Consider the following 20,554-nt stretch of genomic DNA (forward strand, 5'->3'; position numbering starts at 1 on the left):
GATCAGCCCACACACCCAGGTCTTTCTCCTCTTCTATTGCTTCCAGTTGGTAAACTCCTAGCTTGTAGAAGAAATTCTTATTATTAGACCCTACGTACATGACCTTGCACTTTATACTATTCAATTTCATCCAATTTCTATTACTTCAATCTTCAAGGTCATCCACATCTTCCTATATAATATTCCAAGCCTCCTCTGTATTAATGATGCCTTCCAACTTTGTATCATCAGCAAATTTCATTAACACACTCCTGCTTTTTGTGCCAAGGTCATTAATAAAAATTTTGACTGAGATAGGTTCCAAGATCCATCCACTAGTAACCTCCCCTTCAGCCCAATAATTCACTTTTCAGCACAACCTGTTGCCTTCTCCCTTTTAGTCAGTTCCTTACCCACCTAACATTTCTTGTAATGATCCCCATCTTCCCTAATTTAACTAATAATTTCCCATTTGGTATTGTGTCAAATGCTTTGCTTAAGTCCAAGTTTATTAGATAACCACACTTCCCTTATCTAAAAATATCAGTGATTCTCTCAAAGAAAAAAATCAGGTTGATCTGGCATAGTCTAAACTTTAGTAAACCCCTTTACCATTTACCTCATGAAGTTAATTATTCTTTCCTTCACAATATGTTCTAAAGCCTTGCATGCCACTGAGGTCAGAATAACAGGTCCATAATTGATCTGATCACTTTTCCCCCCCCCTTTCTTAAATAAAGGTACAATGTTAACTATTTTCCAGTCATAGGTTACTACTCCTGAATAGATAGATTCCAGAGGGGTAGCCATATTAGTCTGTATACAGCAAAAACAATGAGAGTTCTGTGGCACTTTAAAGACTAACAAATTTAATATTTGCAGGCATAAGCTTTCGAGAGACTTCAGCTCTCTTCTTCAGATGCAGTAATACAGAAAATACAGAACTCTCATTGTTTTTGCTGAATAGGTAGAGTTATTAAAACTCTTTGCTACTTGAGTAGCAATCTCATGTGCCAGTTCTTTCACTAATCTGGGATGGAAATTATCACCTTTCCCTCAGCTTCCCAAATTTGAGCACATTTAGCTCTTTACCTTTTTCTTCCACCTCAGATGTGGTAATGTCCATATCTAGACACTCATTTCTGTCTACTGTACTGCCTGTATGCCCATGTTCCATATTATTATCCTTATTGAAAACTGAGGGACAGGATTCATTTAGTTTTTGGGCCACACCTAGATTATCTTTAACCTCCTTCTGATCCACACTGCATAACGGCTCAACTTCATCCTTCCTCATTTTCTTTTTATTTATATAACTAAAAAACCTCTTATTATGTATTTAATTTGCTTGGCAAGAGCTAATACATCTTGACTTTTAGCAATTCTGACTTTATTCCTACATTGTCAAACCTCCATAATGTTACTTTTTTTGTTGATCAACCCCTTTTTCCATTCCCTATAAGCTTTCTATTAACTCCTAATTACCTTTTTGAGGTGGTTATTCGTCCATTTGGGTCTGGAGTCTTTCCTGACAATTTTTTCCCTTGCTTGGGATGCAAAATTTCAGATAGGTTTTGTATAGTTGACTTCAAGAAATTCCAAGCCTCCTCCACATTTAAGTCATTGAGCTCTTCAGTCCAGTTGACTTCTTTAACTAAATTCACTGAATTTCCCAAAGTCTGCCCTTTTGGAATAAAAAAATCATAACTGATGAACTGATCTGAATTATCCTTCCATTCCTAACTGAAAGTCAACTTTTTACTTGCTGCTTTGATTGTGGTTGTGTATTCAAAATCTGGGTATAATGAAATGGGGACAAAATCAAAATATTGAATAATCCCATATTTGACTGTGAGTAAAAGACTTTGAACATGAAAACGTATCTAAAAGAAATGGAGCAGGAATTCCAAGAGAGCTGTTACAAAACTGCAGCAGGATGGCTCACCCCTTTAAAGGGTGGAGGTCTGTTGCTAGACAACCTGATTACAGAATGAGGCACACCTGGGCTGAATCAGGTACTTCCCTATAAAAGTGGCTGAAGTGAAAGGGGAGGCTCAGGAAGCTGTGGTAGAGTCTCAGAGAGTGATGAAAGGCTCCTGCAGGGAAGATCCTAAGACCAAGGGAGTTGCCTCAGGCAGGAAGACCTGAGAGAGATCCTGTCCAAGCAGGGCAGAGAATGGAAGGGTCCCACGCAGGAAGAGCTGGGTGGAAGAAGAGAAAGCTTGTGCTGTGTGGTCTTAGGAATTGACTTTATTTGGGGATTTTGAGTTTTATTTGCAGTTTTATTTTATATTAATAAACGTAGTCCCCAAGGAGGGGTAATTTTGACCCAGGAAAAGCCTAAAGGGAAGTTTTATTTGAACATTCCAGGAGGAGAAAGTGAGGTGGGCTGCCTACAGCTTCACCCTAGGCCACAAAGTGGTGCATGGGAGGTCACCAGCCCTGTTTCTGAAACCGTATTCGGTAAAATGAAGATTGTGTCTAATAATGTGTTATATTTTCTCCTCTTACTTCATACTAAATATGTTGTCTTCAGCCAGCATCAGTCTGAATTATCATGAAAACATGAAAGAAGTTGATTGGAAAATATTTTTATTATAAAATGTACAGTATACTGACCTTAACATTATAAAACACAGTAATGTATCAGAGTCTTTTAAAGACCAATAATTTATAAAATGAGACAGAGATCATTGTTATTCTTTCTAGTCTCAGTCTGATTTAAAATTATATATAAAATATATAAAGATTGAACTCAATTGGAGCATTCTTAGTGGCTGGAAAAGGTTAATTCATTACATTAACTAATGTCTGAAAGTCCTTGATCAGAAATAGATCACTGTTATTTGCTAAATTAATCTTTGATCTGGAAGAGCAGATAGAAGAGTTAATAGAAAGGTTAGCAATCATATTCTATAAGGCGAGGTTATGTAAAAGCACTGCAGGGGACAAAGAAACTGATGTCTCTCCAACAACATAACAAAGCACTTTTATCACTGTCACTCATTTATTACAGTTAATACTTCTTTGGTTTTTTTAAGGTGCTTGTTAAGAAAAGGCATAGTTTTGAATTATCAATAGGAATGTGTACAGTACATTGTTCTCAGGTGCTGTGGAATGCCATGAGAAATCATGTTATATCATGTAAACAATTTAGGCACTTTCTCAAATGTGTTAGTCCCCTCGTTTAGGTATTTTTGTTGTCTATTTCTGCTGCAGGATCACGTTCATTTTGAAAGCAATTGCTTATGAAAATGAGCTTTACAATCCCACTTTTCTGCCCTCAGTACTCCGGCTTTGCTTACAAACAGTACTTTCCTTGCTGCACTTTCTTGGCAGACTGGGCATTTGTGTCTAGTCAAAGGAGTTTGTTTGAACTTTAGAATATGTGAAGATAGGTCGTTTTTGAATCGCTGCCTAGTATATTTTTAGCAGTGCATTTGTAGAAGCCTGCATCCCTTTGTGTAGATTGCTGGATGATTAACGACCCCTGAGGGTGAAGGAATTTGTTTCCGTACAGACGGGACTGCGGTCCTGTTGTCAGACGCGATTTGTCTGGGAACTCCCATGTTATTTCTGCTTTGGGAATTCCAATGGCCATGCAGTTCAGCTTAACTGCATTGCCATGCCTGGCGTAGATGACTGGTGCTGGCTCACTGGTGATCCGAGGAGGGTAGGCTATCACTATGACTGGGACATTCATAATAGAGGTGCCATACTCAGTCACTGCCTTACACAGGTAAGTGCCCCTGTCAAATACAGAGGCATTGCGCACGGTGAGTGAGCCATTCTCTAGGAGGGAGAAGCGGCCTACAGCTTGAGGGCCATCCAGTACCATCCCATTGGGCAGTGTCCAAGAGATGTGTGCCCGATGGTTTGGCTGGGTGATGCAGTGGAGCTGCAGAGTCTCCCCATTGATGATGCTCACCAAGTTGTTGTACTGGTTGCTGATTTCTGGCTTGAGACCCACCTTCAGGAAGACAGTCCTCTCGGCATAGCCGCCCGAGTTCCTGGCTGTGCAGCGATAAGTCCCAGCGTCCATTGCAGAAAGGCTGCTGATGTGCAATATCCCATCCCTCTTGTGATAGAATCTCTGCAGGTGGCTGCCGCTCTGCAGTTCAGTGCCATTGGGAAGTATCCAAGATGTGCTGGGCTCAGGGTTCCCATGCACTGAGCAGTTCAGATTGATACTGTGCCCAGCCGTGGCAGTGATCCTTTCACTGACTGGGTCCCTGAAGGAGGGTTTCTCCAAATGATCGGTGACCAGGAGCTGCACAATCAGTCTAGCCTCTCCCCCTTCGTTCCGCCCGATACACACTAGCTGCACTGAGTCTGTCTGCCTCACTCCCTTGATGTCCAGGGTGCCATTGCGGTGCACAGTAATTCTGTTACCATAGTAGGGAGCAGGCAGGATCACCCCTTCTGGGAAAGCCCACAGGACCCGTGGAGCCGGAATGCCTTCAGCTTTACAGTCAATAAGTTTCCGGCTCCCCCTCATGGCTGTTTCCCTCACAGATGTGATTGGGTTGGGATGCCCATTGATTTTGGGAGGCTGAACATTGACATGGATCCAGACTATTTTCCTATCTTCCCCAGCACTGTTCCGCACCAGACAAGTATAATTGCCACTGTCAGATCTCTGGGCCTTTTGGATGAGAAGGGTGCCATCACCATACACATGATATTTGTCAGACAGGAGAGGAATGGGCCTGTTGGTTGGAGAGAGCCATATCACCCTGGGGGTGGGCTCACCTTTGGCTTCACAAGCTACAGTGACAACATCCCCATAGGGCACATTGATAACAGAGAAAGTTTTGTTTCTGATGGTTGCAGGCTCAGCCACCACTTTGACCCGTATTCTCATCTCATCCTTCCCAATTTGATTCTCAGCATAACAGGTGTAGTCCCCTTCCTCTCTCAGCCCCACATCATTGAAATATAGTGTCCCATTGTTGAAGACCACATATCTCTTTGCTCGGTTTCCACTGTCGTCTGACTGCATGAAGGTGTTGATCATGCTGCCATCTGGGAGGCCCCAGGAGATCTCGGGGTTTGGCAGACCAGTGGCTACACAGTCAACTTTCAAGTCCCCACCAAACATGACCTTGTGGTTATTCGCATTTTTGTGTTCTATCTTGGCAGGTCTCATCATCACGTTCACTTTGAGAACCACATAGTCATCTCCAATCTTATTGCGGGCCACACACAGATAGTCTCCTGCATCCTTATCCGTGATTGCATGGACAACCAAAGTCCCATTTTCAAACACTTTGATTCTGGTCTCCAAGCTAATTTGGGGAAAGAAAAGAGAATGTGATATGAGCTGCAAAATCAGTTTTAATTCTTTTATTATTTACTGTAACTGGCAGAAAACCCCATTAAAAATGCCAGTTATGTTAGGCTACTGTTATGTAATTAGAAATTTTAACAAATTTTTACCAAAAAGCAAATACAAAAATAATTCTGTTCAGTTGCAACCAGACAACTTTCTCTGAACTTAAATTGACCCATCTACTGACTTAAGGATTTTTTAATTTATTCTATGACTTTTAATGGGGAGTGCATCTACAGAACTCTGTAATATTCAGACCTGGTAACTCTGAACATTAAATTATATACACATGGATCTAAACATGTATAACTATGGGGAGACAGGAATGCTATATCCACGTCAATTATGAATGAATGTGTGCTACTTCCTAGGGATTCCCATACAACATTTTTAAACCTTCAGAACAATTTCAAGTAATAAATTTTTAAAAGTTATATATTGGTACACAAAATGAATCACCTTATCATGGATCTCTTGATGGCCGGGGGGAGAGACTTGTTGTTACACAAACTATACAAAACGCCATTTTGTTGCTATAGCTAAAAGGTATAAAAATATACTGGGGATAGCGCTCACAGCCTGCCTAAATATTAAATTTGTCAACATGAAATATACTGAGATAAACTTATTCACTAATCAGGAATGCTATTTGCAAACTATCTGCCATTATCAGGCAGCAAGCACATTAATGCCAACATATCTCTTCTCACTCTATCAGTGGATCTCAGTGAATGAATGAGTGGCATTTTACAGATCTGTGTGGAAAATTATGTTTTGGGGAAAACACATTGGTATTTATTGCAAATTTTGAGGGAGACTATGGTAGTGGAGGTGTGATTTGACCTCATGAGCAATATAAACAGATTTCTCTCATGAGCACCTACATAGAGTTGTATTTGCACAGGTCTAGTTACAAGCCATTATTAATGCTAAAATGACAGTACTTATTTAAATAAATAAACGTAGGAGGTTTTATTTCTCCAGTACTGAAATTGTGCTAAGGTCATTTCTGTCCAATGGGTCACAGGGTCAAAATGTAATGGCTCACAATTGAATGGGGATCATCGGATGGGGGCCAGAGCAGAAGAGAAAAATGAAGTAAATGAGGTCAGTGTATATACCTCCCTCATGATGTTCAGAGACCCCAGAATTTGGTCAGAGTAATCATTTGGGATGTGAGAAACCCATGTTCAAGTCTCTGTTCTCCCTGCTTCACAGCAGGGGCTTGAAGTTGGGTCTCCCACATCCCATGTGACCATCCTGTGTAAAGTCACTCTTGCTCTGGTCTACTGACTAGTTATTTATTTATTTAGACAGAGTGGAACAGTTCCAACAGCGGGGAGGAGAGTAAGAAGACTGACTCAATAGGCTGGTGGTTAGGACACTTATCTGGGATGTGGGAGACCCAGCTTCAGGCCCCTAAACTGCCTGATTTGGAGCAGGAAGTCAAACCTGCATCTCCCTCCCCTTAAGTGAATGCTCCGACCACTGGGCTATTGGCTATTCTGGGGTGGATCCCTATCTCCCACTTTTTTGCAAAAAAAAATTCAAAAGGTCTCATTTTTGTTCCAAAGGAAAATGAAAATAAATTCCAAAACCCTGACATTTTTCATGAAATGACATTGTTGTTTTCCAGGTAAACCTAGGTATATGTGCAAACACAGGAATTAGTGTAATGGATACAAACAACTTGATTTACAGAAGTTCTGAGCATCCACAGCTCCTTTGGAATTTGACTGAAGTTGTGGGTGCTCAGCACTTGTAAAGCGAGGCCCAAATATGCTCAAATGTACCAAATTAGACCTGTTCAGTGATTTTACAGCATAACGTTACACCATATATTTTCAATACCAGGAAAAATGGCCAGTTTTGTAAAGATGTACCTATATTTACACCGCCTATCTTTTTCCTAAACCTGTGATATATTTTAAATACTAATATTACATATAATATTTGGGAAAGATCTATATTTTCATAAGGGAGTTAACAATGCTCCATTTAGTCTGGGGTAATCTTGTACAATAAGAACTCAATGGATCTCCCCTTCCAACACAGAACCATTTTATAACAGTCTCCCTCAAATCCATTAGTCTCTCATGTACCAAGAGGAAGGACTTTTCTTTGACAAACGGGTATCTATGCAGTACTAGGCAAACTCCAGGTATGCAATTAGATGTCACTGAAATGCTGGATGACACAGGAGAGACCTATATAAAAACTCTTTTGCTGCCTGGCTCTCTAGAACACTGGCGGTGTGATAGTAACACTGAGTTTAACAACTGATCATTTAAATTGGACTTTTTTTTTCATTTTATTAGTGTCATTATTTTAAAGTAGCTTTTGCTTTGGAGTTGTCTATCAAGTCAATAACAAGACTCCTCTTTATTTCAATGGGTTTCAATTCATGCAGGGCACAACAAATAGCAATCTACCTGTGCAGAGAATCAATCATCCTTTTTGAAGGCAGCCTCCATAATATCCAGGGCCAGGGATCCCCAGAAGCACTGCAGTCCAGCTGCAGGGTGCTGCCATAGGTTACATCTGTTCTTTGGGGGGAACTCGCAGTGATCTTGGCATTTGAGGATTGCTTCTTCACATAGAGCCGAACCGTTCTCCTGGCTGCCCCCACCATGTTGGCCGCAATGCACTCATAGCTTCCACTGTCCTTGGGGGAGACATTGCGTATATAAAGAGTTCCATTGGGGAAGACAAATAAATTCCCATTGACAAACTGGGAGGGTCGGATCTGGGTGCCATCAAAGAGCACCCAGCGGATGCTAGGGAGGGGTGCTGCTTTGGCAGTGCAGTGAATGTTAATGTTGTGACCAAATGGCAAGGAAATGTTCTCCTGTTTTTCCTGCTGGATGATCGGGGGTAACGCCGCAATGTGAAGTCTCACAGCTATGCTGTCTGCTCCTGCAGCATTGCTAGCTATGCACTTGTACACTCCTCGGTCCAGAAAGGTTACATCCTTGATAGACAAAGTTTGATTTTCATGGAGCATTATCCTGCCCTCAGCAGCCGTTACTGTCTGCAATATCTTCCTGTCAGGTAAAATCCATGAAATATGTGGGCTTGGGATCCCACTGGCCTGGCATTCCATGGCCACCGCATCTCCAAAATAAACCGTGGCATCTCGGTAACGGGAAACTAACATTTTGGGCTGCTGAGCTACAACTGTCAACAGGACAATCATTTTATCAACCCCATGCAGGTTCTGAGCAGTGCACAAATACTGCCCACGGTCTTGGAGTTGAATATTTCGGATAACGAATGTGCCATTTTTCAAGACTTCAAACCGTTGTATCCTTGTGTTTGCTGTCATCAGAGCTCCTGGAAGGATCGGATGAAAGAGAGAAAATTGGAAGGTTTTGTTTTTCAGACAGACAACATTTCACTGAAAGGCATTTATAGAAATTTCTCTATTTATTTATTAAAAATAATGAAGTAGAATCTAGGAGTGAAGTGAAGGGGGAGAACAGACTCCCCAGTTAAGAATGATCCATATGGCCCACATTACGCCTTCTGATATACTCCTGTGGCTTTAGTTGAAGAATTTGGCCATTTTGTTTTTGTTATCAAAACTAATAATTCAAAAAGTCCAGGACTTAAAAGCAGTGGAAAAAGGTTCTCAGAGTACTATATGCTCTTAATAATTTGGGGCATCAGTTAACCTCTCACATGATTTCCAGGAACATTTTACTGAAATACCTAGACAGATGACATAGAACTCTGAAGCACTCTCCTAACCAATCACTGCCCCATGGTTCCTCTAGCATAAATTCCAACCTAGGAGAACATGCAAACTTGGATGCCTCGACCTCTTAAAGACAATTTTGTTTTCTTTTGTTACACCCCCCCCCCCCCCCCCCACGCGCACACACACACACTGTACATTTTTTAGAAGGGGGTAACTTTTAATATTAAAAAATGGGTAGCCCTTAAGAAGAGTAAAATATCCTAGTGGTCTGAACTATTAACAGGGATAAAAGTGTTATACAGTGTTTTGGATCATTACTGTACAATACAATACTATTGTGTTTTTTTATATGCAAACTATTGTATTTGTCCTCTTTTACAGTTATATGGGAGATTAAATGTTTAATTAGCTTACCTGTGGAGACTTTTGTCCAGGTAACAGCAGGCTTGGGCTCTCCTACTGCCTCACACGGGATAACAGCATCTGTTTCAGCAAGCATGGATAAGCTGTGAGGACCTTTTGTGGTTATTTTAGGTTTTTCACCGGGTGCCCTGAAGTTAGTTGAAGACTGAATTACACTAGAATTGTTTGGCATAATTTTTTCCAGTTTAGGCACAAATGGGACTTTTTGATTAGTATTATAAAGGACACTTCTGAAGGACTGAATGGTAGAGGATATTTGAGATCTGATGCTTTGAGAGATGAATGATGGAGGAGTGCTCTTCAAAGTAGTTGTGGCTGGTCGTGTGGTACTCAAGGTGTGGGACAATGGAGGTACTGGGACAGCTGTGGCTTTTAGAATGGTGCCTTGCAGTGTAATCCCAGAAGTTGAGATTTGGATGGCTTTCTTCGCATTTGTATTTACTGGGGCAAGTGGACTAGGCACCATTGGTTTAGGATTCACTCCTAAGCGTGACAATGTCCTGGTTCTGTTAAAGACAAAAGTGATTCGAGGGTTGGGGTAATATGGGATTCCGTGACTTGGTAGACCCCCAGCTGTGCCTCTGCTATCAGGAATATAGTTGTTTCCAAAAACTCTGGAGTTAACATTGTATTTGTTTTGTCCCTGATTGCCAAACCTGCTTGGAGCAAGTGGGTTAGGTCTGTATAATGGAGTGGCTGTGGTTGTAGTGATTGGCTCTGTCTGAAGGGCATAGGTTTTTCTGTCCTGAGATGTGTGCGCAGCATATGCTGTTATCTCTGGTTTGTTGGTATACTGGAAGGGCTGTTGAGTTATAAAATGATTAAATGATCCTGGTATTATGGGATGTTGTGGCCTTATTGTTCCCCTCACTGGAGTAAGCTTTGGAGGTCCCACAGCCAGTTGCTGGTTTAAGATCGGTATCATTCCAGCTGACTTATGGGGAAAGCTTGGATTTAGCAATAAACTATTGTTAGGTCTACTACCAAATGTCTCTTTAAATTGCTCTTGTTTGTGTTGTGCATTAATCCTGTTCTGGTTTGAATAAGAAATGGAAAATACATTTTGTCTTGTGCTGAGTGTGGTTCTTGTACTGTCAGTTTCAACTCCTTTGGTTTCTGGAAATCTTATTTGATTGAATGTGGTATTTTCCTTGGTAGAAGAATGAATAGACAAATGCAAAGTGCTTGAAACTGATGGAGGAGGAGTGGCAGATTTTGTAAATGGAACAAAATCAGTGGTTGTAATTGGAGATTCAGGTTTTTCAGTTGTGTATACAGCAATTTGATCATGATCAAATGCATGAGAGTTGGTTTCCTTCTTGTCCCAGAAAGATAATACTGTTTTTGTCCAAGTTTGTACAGGAACAGTAATTTGTTTCTTTGTTTCTGTAGGTATGAAATGTTGAGATCCCATTGTGCTGTAGGGAAAGGATACAGTCATGATTTCTCTTTGCTGAGTTTGTGTGGTTACTGTTGCTGTTTTTAAAGATTCTGAAGGCTTCTGAAGTTCATCTGAAATTGACAGGTCCTTAAAACTTTCCACAGTGCCAACAGGAGCAAATGAATGCAGCGCAGTGGGAGGTATTGGCTGAGATACTCTTGGGCTGATTCCATTCCCTCCAACTTTTGATGCAAGAGGGAGGGATTCTTCTTGAAATTTTGGATTCCCTGAATAACCAGGGCTAAGCAGGCTATTAATATACTCAGTGGAAACTGAAGTGCTTGTTTTTTGTGCCTTACCATCTGTAACTTCATAACTTGTTTTAACTACATTTTCTTCAGAAGACACATTAACTAAGGCATGGTATGACGCTGTTGTCTTCTGGTCTGGTTCTTGGGGCAAATGCAACTCCGTATCAGAGGCTGTGTTAAGTCCACCATATGGTGATGCAGTTGTGATAACTGCAGTCACAGGACGTACCAGGGTATCAGCAGCATTAGAAAGTGTCAAATGTTTTGTTTCAGGTAGAGAAACAGTAGGCCTAAGGGAAAAAGCTGCCTCTGTCTCTCTGACTTTGGTCAACCTCTCTAAAACATTTGCATCTGTAACTAATGAAGCAAACACCTCTAAATGATTATTTTTCTCAACTTGTATTTTAGCATCAGTTTTATGATCATTCTCAACAACAGTTCCAGGAGAACTTTTAGTAGTACCTTCTATTTTAGGTGTTTTTTTAATAACAGGCATCTCTTCTGTAGTAAAAGCAACAGGAGGAATAGGCTTTGGTCTTTGACGAAATCTGTTTGGTCTTAATCTCCTTCTTCCATAAGGTCTTCTTCTGGGATGCTGGGTAAGCAGTGTATAAGAGGTAGTAGTCTTTCTAGAGGGAGTTGTAACCTTGGCTATCGTGGTCAGATTGCCAAATGAAGCAGCAGTTGTAATCCACTCTGTTTTTTTAAGAGGCGCAAGGGTAGTTGCCAGAGTGAATGTGGAGTCTGATTTTGAAATAGTCATGTTTTCCTGTGCAGCTCCGTCAGAGCTCCCATAGCTGCTACTAGGCAGTCTTCCCTGAGTCTCTCCATTCCTTTCAGTCTGTGGTTCCTCACTGGTATTGCCATTGTTTGGCGTGAAAACTTGAACATTTATGCTTAAATCAATGTCTGTAATTTTAGTCTGATCTGTAGGTACCTCCACATGCTGATGCTTTATGACATTGTCTCCAGTAACAAAATCCTTAAACTGAGAAGTAGAAGAAGACATAGCAGTAGTGGCTATTAAATCTATATAGCTGGTCTTATCAACCTGAGAAGGTGTGGAACTTATGGAATCAGTATCTGCAATACCCAGTTCATTGTGCTGTGAATCTGTCTCCAGGGCAGTAGGGAGATTTACAACTGCCTGAGGTTCTGCAAGGACAGTAGCATCCATTGATAGCTCAGCAGAAGCAGAAGTTTCCTTTGTGGTATATGGCATTGTATCTGCATTTTCCATTGTATGCAACTGAATATTGGGTAAGCTAGTTATTATTTGTTCCTCTAGAGGCTCTTCAGTGACAGCATTAATGCTTTCTTCTGCTACCGGTGAATAATCAGTCTTTTCATCGATACGCTGCTGATCATATGAGTGATGTGAGTGTAAAGTTGGAGAGATTGGAGGAAAGTAAGTAGCCCACACAAAAGATGGCTCTACAGTGCGTATACTTGCACTTGTTTCTAAAGACTGGAGTTCTACAGAGGGCTCATTTTCTGTGCTCATTATTGTGGGTTGAGCAGAAGTTGTTTGATCTGGGCTATAACCTTGTGCTATAACGGTGGGGGAAATAGTGATTGAGATCATCTCATCCTCACCCAAGTGTGATACATCTGCAGAAGAATCTTCCAAATTGGCTGCCGTTTCTACAGCGGGCTTCTGTGGGGGACTGGCCATAGGAGAAGGAGTTGTAGTGGCTTTCTGCAGAAGTGATGGCAGTGTAGTTGTTAAAGAAGGGCCTGCTGCTACTGTTGTTTTAGGAAGATTTTTCCCACGGACCTTTGCCAAAATGTTAGCCCAGTGTTGTGGATTAATCTGTTTGTTTGACATATTTATTCTCCTTCGAGATTCAAATACCCTACGGCCTTCTGCAACATTGCTCTCTTGGGTTCTATCCGTACCTTTCCATAATTTCATTTTTCTCCTGCCTTTCTTGTGTTTCTTTACCTGAACCTTGGGGATGAGGTCATATTTTTGATTAATGGATGCTTTACGGTCCTTCGGATGGTTCTTTTTGTGCTTAGACTCAGCTGTGACTTCTGCTCCTGATCCCCCTTCATCTTCTATCACCCGCCCTCTTGTTTTTGTGGAGGTTTTCAAACCTGGACGCCTCTTCATTTTTATTCTTTTGGATGATCTGTCAGACACCATCTTATTCACTGTTACCCTGACAGTAAACTGATCTGATCCCTGCTGGTTGACAGCCACACACCTGTAATACCCACTGTCACTGACGTGGCTCTTTGGAATAAACAAAGTGCTGTTGTGTAACACATACCCTTTGGTGGAGTTTGACAAATGATTAAGCACACGGCTGCTTGGAAGTATCCAGCTCAGCTGTGCATCTGGTATGGCAACTGCATTGCAGGGCAAAACTATTGAGTCCCCTACATTTTTTTCAACCCTCATTACATCAGAGTCAGCTGGCTGAATGACTGGAGGCTGTACTGAAACTCTGTAGGCCATTCTGTCTACATCATCTCTCACCTGGGCAACACAGTGGTACAAACCAGAATCAGTGTAACCTACTGTTTTGATCATTAACTGGGTGCTGTTAATGATGGAAAACCTACTGTTTTTCTGATTAAATGGAGCTGTCAGCTTACTCCCATCTGGCAGCACCCACTGGATGGCAGGACTCTCTGATGCTCTCACATTGCATCTCAGTTGACAGTCTGAGCCTTCAATAACACTCTGGGCTGTCTTTGAGTTCTCATGTTGCTCTATCATCACCCAGCTGTGTCTGTGCTGTCTTATGTCTTTCATCTGAATTGTTTGAGAAAATTGGGTAAAAAAAGACAGCATCACTTTCTTCCCTGTGCTCTGGCGTCTGTTTAATTGGATGTTTATCAGCGGTTGCATCACCCAGGCAGGTTCAGCAAGTATTTGAGCTTTGACACCTGTGTAATAAAGGGCATCATCATCTGAATCTTGCTGGTACTGATAACTTATTTTAGGGTCTTTGCTGAGCATGAGTTCCCTTTGTAATTTAACAGGCACTTCACTGTAATAAGCTATAAGTTTCCATAATTTTTCGTAGCTTTCTCGTTTCATTGGGCATTCAAAATCAAGTGAAACTGTAGCATTGATATCAATTTCCTGAGGATTGATCTGGTTCCACTGAATTTGGGCAGCGTCTGTTGGTTTCTTGATTTCACAGTTTAGGTTCACTGTGTTCCCATGTTCATCAGTCATATTTAGAATAATGTTCCATGGAGATAGCTGAAACTCCTCCAAACGAAATTCATAACTGTCCCTATCTTCCTCATCATCAGTGCTGCTGTTCTGTTTCAAGGGGGATTGAATAATAGGTTTCCTACAGGAAAGATCTTTCAGGTTTTGAATATCTTGTTTTTGTAGTTGTTTGGGACTGGTGCACTTAGGGCAGAGCTGTCCTCCTTCATAAGCTTTGTCCTTCTTGCACTTTAATACACCTGGAAGAAAAAAAAAAAGAAAAGATACATTCTAGAGAACAACACAGAATTCTGACATAGAATTCTAGCATTTCTCAGCTACATGAATGTTTTAAAAAACACATGATATCTCCAGTCAAATTTTCAAAAGGGGCCACTGATTCTGCATGCCTTAGTTTCTAGATTTTCAACGTGGGGCAACAAAGGGCCTGATTTTCAAAGCTGCTGAGCAGCCACAGCTCTCATTTACTTTAATGGGATGCTTAAATGCTCAGAATCTCTGTAAATCTGACCCTCCATTTCTCAAGTTGGGCACCCAGATATCAAGGAATCTAAGGCCACTTTTTAAAATGTTGCCTATATAGTACAAGTCAATTTTTCATGTCTGTGTCTGCGCTGTGCCCACAAAATGAGCATGCACACTTTTGCACACAAGCAAATGGGTATTTGCTCAAGCAGAGCAGATTAGCTGTGCCTAACTACCTATTTACTTGAACGGTTACCACATTTTGCATATGAAAAGATGTACTTTCAAACGTGGAAGATACAATTTAGGCTTCAACATTTGAAAAATTGGACTTATATCACTGTAGCCTCAGGAAGGTAAATGTCACAACTAGTCAAAAATTTTCTGATGGAACCATCTTCTGTTGGAAAATGCCATTTTATCAAAATTAAAATTTTCCCCAGAAATGTGTTGGTTTTGATTTAAAAAATTGAAACAAGGCTTTCTGATAATGTCAAAACATTCTGCTAACTTTTTCAGAACAGAAAGTATTGATTTACCTTTTTTAAATGACATTTGTTTAGAAATGTATTTTAGTTAAGATTATAAATTTATATTATAAATTTAAAATTAAAAGTCAAAATCGAAATTAAAACATTTTGATTTTATTGAAATTTTTTTCAAAAGTTTTGTTTTGTGGTAAATTTCAATTTTTTTTAAATTCTTATTTGGAATGAAAACAAAATTTCAAAATTACAGAATTTCTCATTATATGGAAATTCTGGTTCCTACATAGCTCCTGTAAATAAAGTTTTAGGTAGATCTGTGTGATTAATGGATTTTGTCAGGTCACTGGCAATTCCCAAAAATCATGAAAAAAACATTTACATGTTGCACTGAAAATTAAATTTTTTGGTGAATCTAAAAGTAAGAAAAATCAAACAAACAGATTTCTTTTGGGTTGAGTGAAACATTTTGTTTCAATATTTTGTTGTAATTTTGACCTTTTTTAAACCATTTTTCTTTTTAAAAATAAAATTAAAGGACATTTTAAATAAAAAAATATTTGAAATAAAAATCAATAGGTTTCATTTTGAAAATGTCAAAATGAAACTTTTCTTTTTATTCTTTTTTTTTGACTGAAACACCTTGGTGAAACTTACACAAATCTGCAAAATGTTTCACTGTTGCTGAATCTGTTGAAAATAAATTTGTACAAAAAGTTTCACTCAGATCTCATCTATGGAATACCAATTTCAAAAACAAGATTTTGTAAAGTTTGGAGTTTCATGTTTCCAATATTATGTAAACATTAATTACAGCACCATAACTATGAAATTAGATTCTGTTCTCTTGTAAGTTGATGACAAAAATGGGAGCATACAAATGGATATGGTGAACATCTGTAGCAAGCTTACACAGAGCTTTCAACATTATCACTGTGATTTATGTGACTCCATTACAATAGTCAAGGCCAAATTGTGAAAAATATCCAACAAAGTGGAATGGTTACTTAATTATTACCTGTTTGCAGTAGCTTTATTAAGTTTAAAAGAGGCATATTTGAAACAAGTTTTAAAATGTTTTTTTGCAAATCATTAAAAGTTCTTCAGTCACAAACCTTTAAAAAATATTTGTACAGTTTACTTGAGAATTGTAGCACACATTCTTCATTCATCAAATGTTCCAGCAGATTATTTATAATTAGGCTGAAATGGAATTGACAGGGATAGAGAGTAAAATGGTATACATAATTACTGAGGAAAAACAACACTTTAAAATGTATGCAGTTCCCTACACTGTAAGGGATTAGGGTTTGTGTTCTACATAAACATTTTATGCTTATTTCTCAATAATAATACTGGATTTATGTGAACCTTTCCACTCTGTCTACCACAATCCATTTGCTCTGATTGATTCCTGTAATTTCAAGCTATTTGCCAGGAGCAAAAACGGCTTTATCAGCTTCTCCCTTCCTTCAGCAGAAGCTAACTATCTCCACAATTTACATGTAGGAGAAGTTAAAAAAAAAAAACAAAAAAAAAACAAACAGGAAAAAAATGGGGCTATCAAAGTGATGAAAGGGAAAGTAATGAAGACTTTTTGACTTATTTATTCTTCCTATTGTTTGCTAGGATTCTTCCCTTAATACAGGTTAGCAAGACCCTTGTCCTCAGGTAATTGTTCCCAACTGTTCTGATTACTAGAATCCCTACTGCTCCCTCCAAATTCTATTTTGAAACTCAGTGTAAACAAAAATATACTGCAGTTATTCTGGGGACAAGAGTCATGCTGACCTCTAGTGAGGGAGCAGGGATGGGTATATGAAACAGCAGTGAAATGAGGAAGAAAGATAAAGGATGATGATAGGATGTGGAGAAGAAAGGCCCAAGAGAGTTTTAAAAACTTTTTTTATTTAAACAATTTATTGATTGTCAGTTTGACATCACTTTTATGTAAGGCTCTACCCCCGCATTCAAATTTGGAGTATTTATTTAGACTATCAATTATGATTATTTTAAAAACAAAATAAAGCATCTCAGCCTCAGAGTTTATTTAGCCCCAAATTAGTTGTTGCCCTAGAAAAAGGAAGCATCCTTAAACCTCAAAATGATCATTTTAAGAAAACTTATGCCCATACCCTGGCCCATCAGAACTCCTAAGGAAGTCAGTGAAGGATCTGTAGAAAAATAACTGAACATAAAAGTTACATCTATTTGAAAATCACAAAGATGACTTCTTTACTACATCCAAAAGTAATTTCCAGCAGTAGCATGCTGGTTTAGAAAACAAAACTAATCCAATAAAAACTGTGGCAAACTATTGGGAGGTACGAAAAGAGCACTTAACATAGTGGTTAAACCTTGTAAATTAGTGCAAGTGCAGAGGAAAGCTAATTCCTCTAAGGGGAAATGGGACAATTTAAAATAATTTGATACATCTACTGATGTGTGTAAAGGACAATTTATCAGACTATTAGAAGGCAAACTATCTAAATACAAAGCAAAATTGTTTTAATCCTATCAGGTACTCCTCCCCCCTCAGGTCTAAATTAATAAAGTTCTACAACACAAAGATCTGTAATTATGTGACCCCCCGCCAACAAAGTGCTACAAGCTACATACTATATGAGGAGATCTATGCCACCAGAATCTGATATGATTTATTACATCTGCTCAACCTGCTTCCAAGTGCTATAAATCTTTTGATGCAGCTCAATGATAGCAGCCCCCACATCTTATCACTCACCCTGCTCAAACCTCTTCAGTTGCATCAACCTTCCTGAGAAAAACAGTACCTTCTTGTTGCCCTAGTAGCTACAGCAGCTCTTGCACTCTCCTATGAGTCCTCTACCTGTTATTTTTCATGCTGGTAGAACTCCAATCCTCAGCTATGTGAGTTCCTGACCTGTCTTACCCTTCCCAGTATTGCAGCTTTTTTGATCCTCCTCATAAGACTTCCAACTTCTGTTCTTCTTTTCTCCTTCCCAGAGATGAGGGTTGCCTGAGTGACCTACTGCCTGGTGTGACTGTCCTCCCAATCCATTCTTTAATTTCCTCTGTGTTAACTGCAGCTGAATTAATTGCAACAAAGCCAGTCCCTTGGTGCTTGCACCAAGGATATATCTTATTTCTCCAGTAATAGAGTGTGCTCTACCACCTTTTCATGCCAATTACAACTTTTAGAAATCCTGCGTTTTTACTCAGTTGTGCCAATATTCTCTCATGTATGAATAGAGAATTTTTGTTTGAGATTTATAATTACTTCTCCATCACATTACTTTTTGGAATGTTTCTTGCTGGCAAGATAGTGGAAAAACAGAGCAATCCTTAGGGAAGTCACCATATACAAGCAGTATAGCCAGGAGAAAAAACAAAGGGCTTCATGTACCCAGCAGAAGAAGGGCTTATTACTGCAATGTTGTCACAATAATGAATGAAATAATCATCGATTTTTTTCTCACCTCCAGACTTCTGATCCCATTCCAGGAGCCATTTCAAGCTGCAGTCACAGGACCAGGGATTCCCATGAAGGTAAATATTCTCCAGGAGTGGCATTCCTTGAAACATTCCTGCAGGCAGTGTCCTAATGATATTTTCAGACAGATAGAGGTGTTTTATGGTTGACAGTCTGAAATAATCAAGGACTGTAAATGTTGAAAATGTGTTGGGATGAAGCTGTTGGAGTAAGTTTCCTTCCAAATGGAGCAATCTCAGGGAAGTTAATCCATTAAAAGCATTTGGGTGGATGAATTCAATTCTGTTGTGGTCCATGTGCAATCTCATCAAGCTTGAAAGTCCTTGGAGAGTTTGGCCTGTTAGAACTTTCAGCTTGTTGTAGCTAATTTTGAATACCTAAAAAAGAAATAACTAATAGTGAAACAGAGAGCAGAATGACAGAATAACATCGGCCATTAATGAACATTATTAATCATGACATTATTGTAATTCAAAAGCTTTCAATACATTTGGAACAGAAATGGATAACTTATTGGACAATAAACAAAGCATTAAAGAAACCTACTTATGTCAGTCTTTTACCATTGTATAACTTGTAACTTATTATATTTAGAAACACCTGAGTATTACCTGTAGAGACATGAGATCTTTTAAAGCCCCATTGGGTATATTTTGAATGTCATTTCCATGAATCATGAGCAATTCCAGTTTTGTAAGTCCTGCAAAGGAGTTTTCAGATATGGACTGTATGCTATTAAACCTGGGGGAAAAAACCACAACATATTCAGTTATATTTCATGTATGACAACTCTCATTGATTGCTAAGGCTACATTAATAGAACCTGACTTTCTAGGAAACATTGGATGCGTCCTCAAATGTGCAGTTAAAGGACCAAATGTTACTGAAACACTTTTATAAAGCCAAGTGTACTTAGCCCATATTTAAATTCGATTTTTGATCTCAATTTGTGCTAGCTTAGCTATAATTTAAAATAAAAGCAATGGAAGTTTAAATTCTAAGAGATGTCAGTACATTTTCCCATGGAATTCTCATTATGGAAATGGTATAAGTTAATGGCATATTGCCCGTCTACGAGAGTATGGAGACTGGTAAACTAGCAACGTTGCCAACAGCAGGTTTGCCAACAAAGCAACTATCAATAAATGAATAAAGATTTGTGAAAAGAGCTATTTAAAAATAGACATTTGCTAAGCAATTCCAGAATCAGAAAACCACACTTACTAGCTGAATTGCTTGCCCTGCTGTTACCATGTGTAATTGGATATTTAACTCCTGACATGAAGTCTAGATTCTCATCTTCCAGTTGTAAATTATTTGAGTCTAAGAAGCTTCCTTTTGAGAAGTAAGGGAGACAGAATTTGCTATCTGAAAACAACCCATTTCAACTGTCTGGACTGACATATCAGATCCCATTTGCCAATTTGGGCGCCTTAAGTTAGGATGCCCAATTCTTCATTTGGGCACACAAATGCCACATGCAGGCATCTATGGTGCTGACCTGAGAACTCAGAACTCTAAATTAAACACCCAAGTTTTAAAATTGGATTTTTCATGCTTTCTAATGTTGTAATGCATTATTTTTCAGGTAGAGTGGAATATCAGGTTCATGTAGGAGACACATTTAGATACTGAGATGTATGGTCTTGATGAATTTGCTAAAGATTTCAAGCTTTTTTAAAAGGCATTTTTAGTCCTTTCATACAGGGTTGCCTGATTGGCAAATTAACTAACTGTTTTGTACCTTCTATTTCTTGATTTCAAAATAATCCATTTCCATTTGGAAAATAATGTTTTTTTTCCTAAACCTATT

General features: G+C 39.2%; 1 protein-coding gene across 1 annotated transcript in view; it reads right to left on the minus strand.

Annotated features, from left to right (window-relative positions):
• Positions 1 to 2,567: 2,567 nt before the first annotated feature.
• Positions 2,568 to 20,554, minus strand: part of MXRA5 (matrix remodeling associated 5) — a 28,891-nt gene continuing 10,904 nt past the window's right edge. The window contains exons 2-6 of the mRNA XM_067560991.1: positions 19,353 to 19,482; positions 18,728 to 19,118; positions 9,426 to 14,558; positions 7,744 to 8,644; positions 2,568 to 5,267 (exon numbers count right to left, since the gene is read on the minus strand). Of these exons, the coding sequence (XP_067417092.1) occupies positions 3,359 to 5,267; positions 7,744 to 8,644; positions 9,426 to 14,558; positions 18,728 to 19,118; positions 19,353 to 19,482 (8,464 nt within the window). The 3' untranslated portion in view covers positions 2,568 to 3,358. The remainder of the gene's footprint in view (positions 5,268 to 7,743; positions 8,645 to 9,425; positions 14,559 to 18,727; positions 19,119 to 19,352; positions 19,483 to 20,554) is intronic.

This window comes from Emydura macquarii, unplaced genomic scaffold (assembly GCF_026122565.2).
Source record: "Emydura macquarii macquarii isolate MOO-44397 ecotype Brisbane River unplaced genomic scaffold, CSIRO-AGI_Emac_v2 contig_2362, whole genome shotgun sequence".
NCBI classification, from domain to species: domain Eukaryota; kingdom Metazoa; phylum Chordata; order Testudines; family Chelidae; genus Emydura; species Emydura macquarii.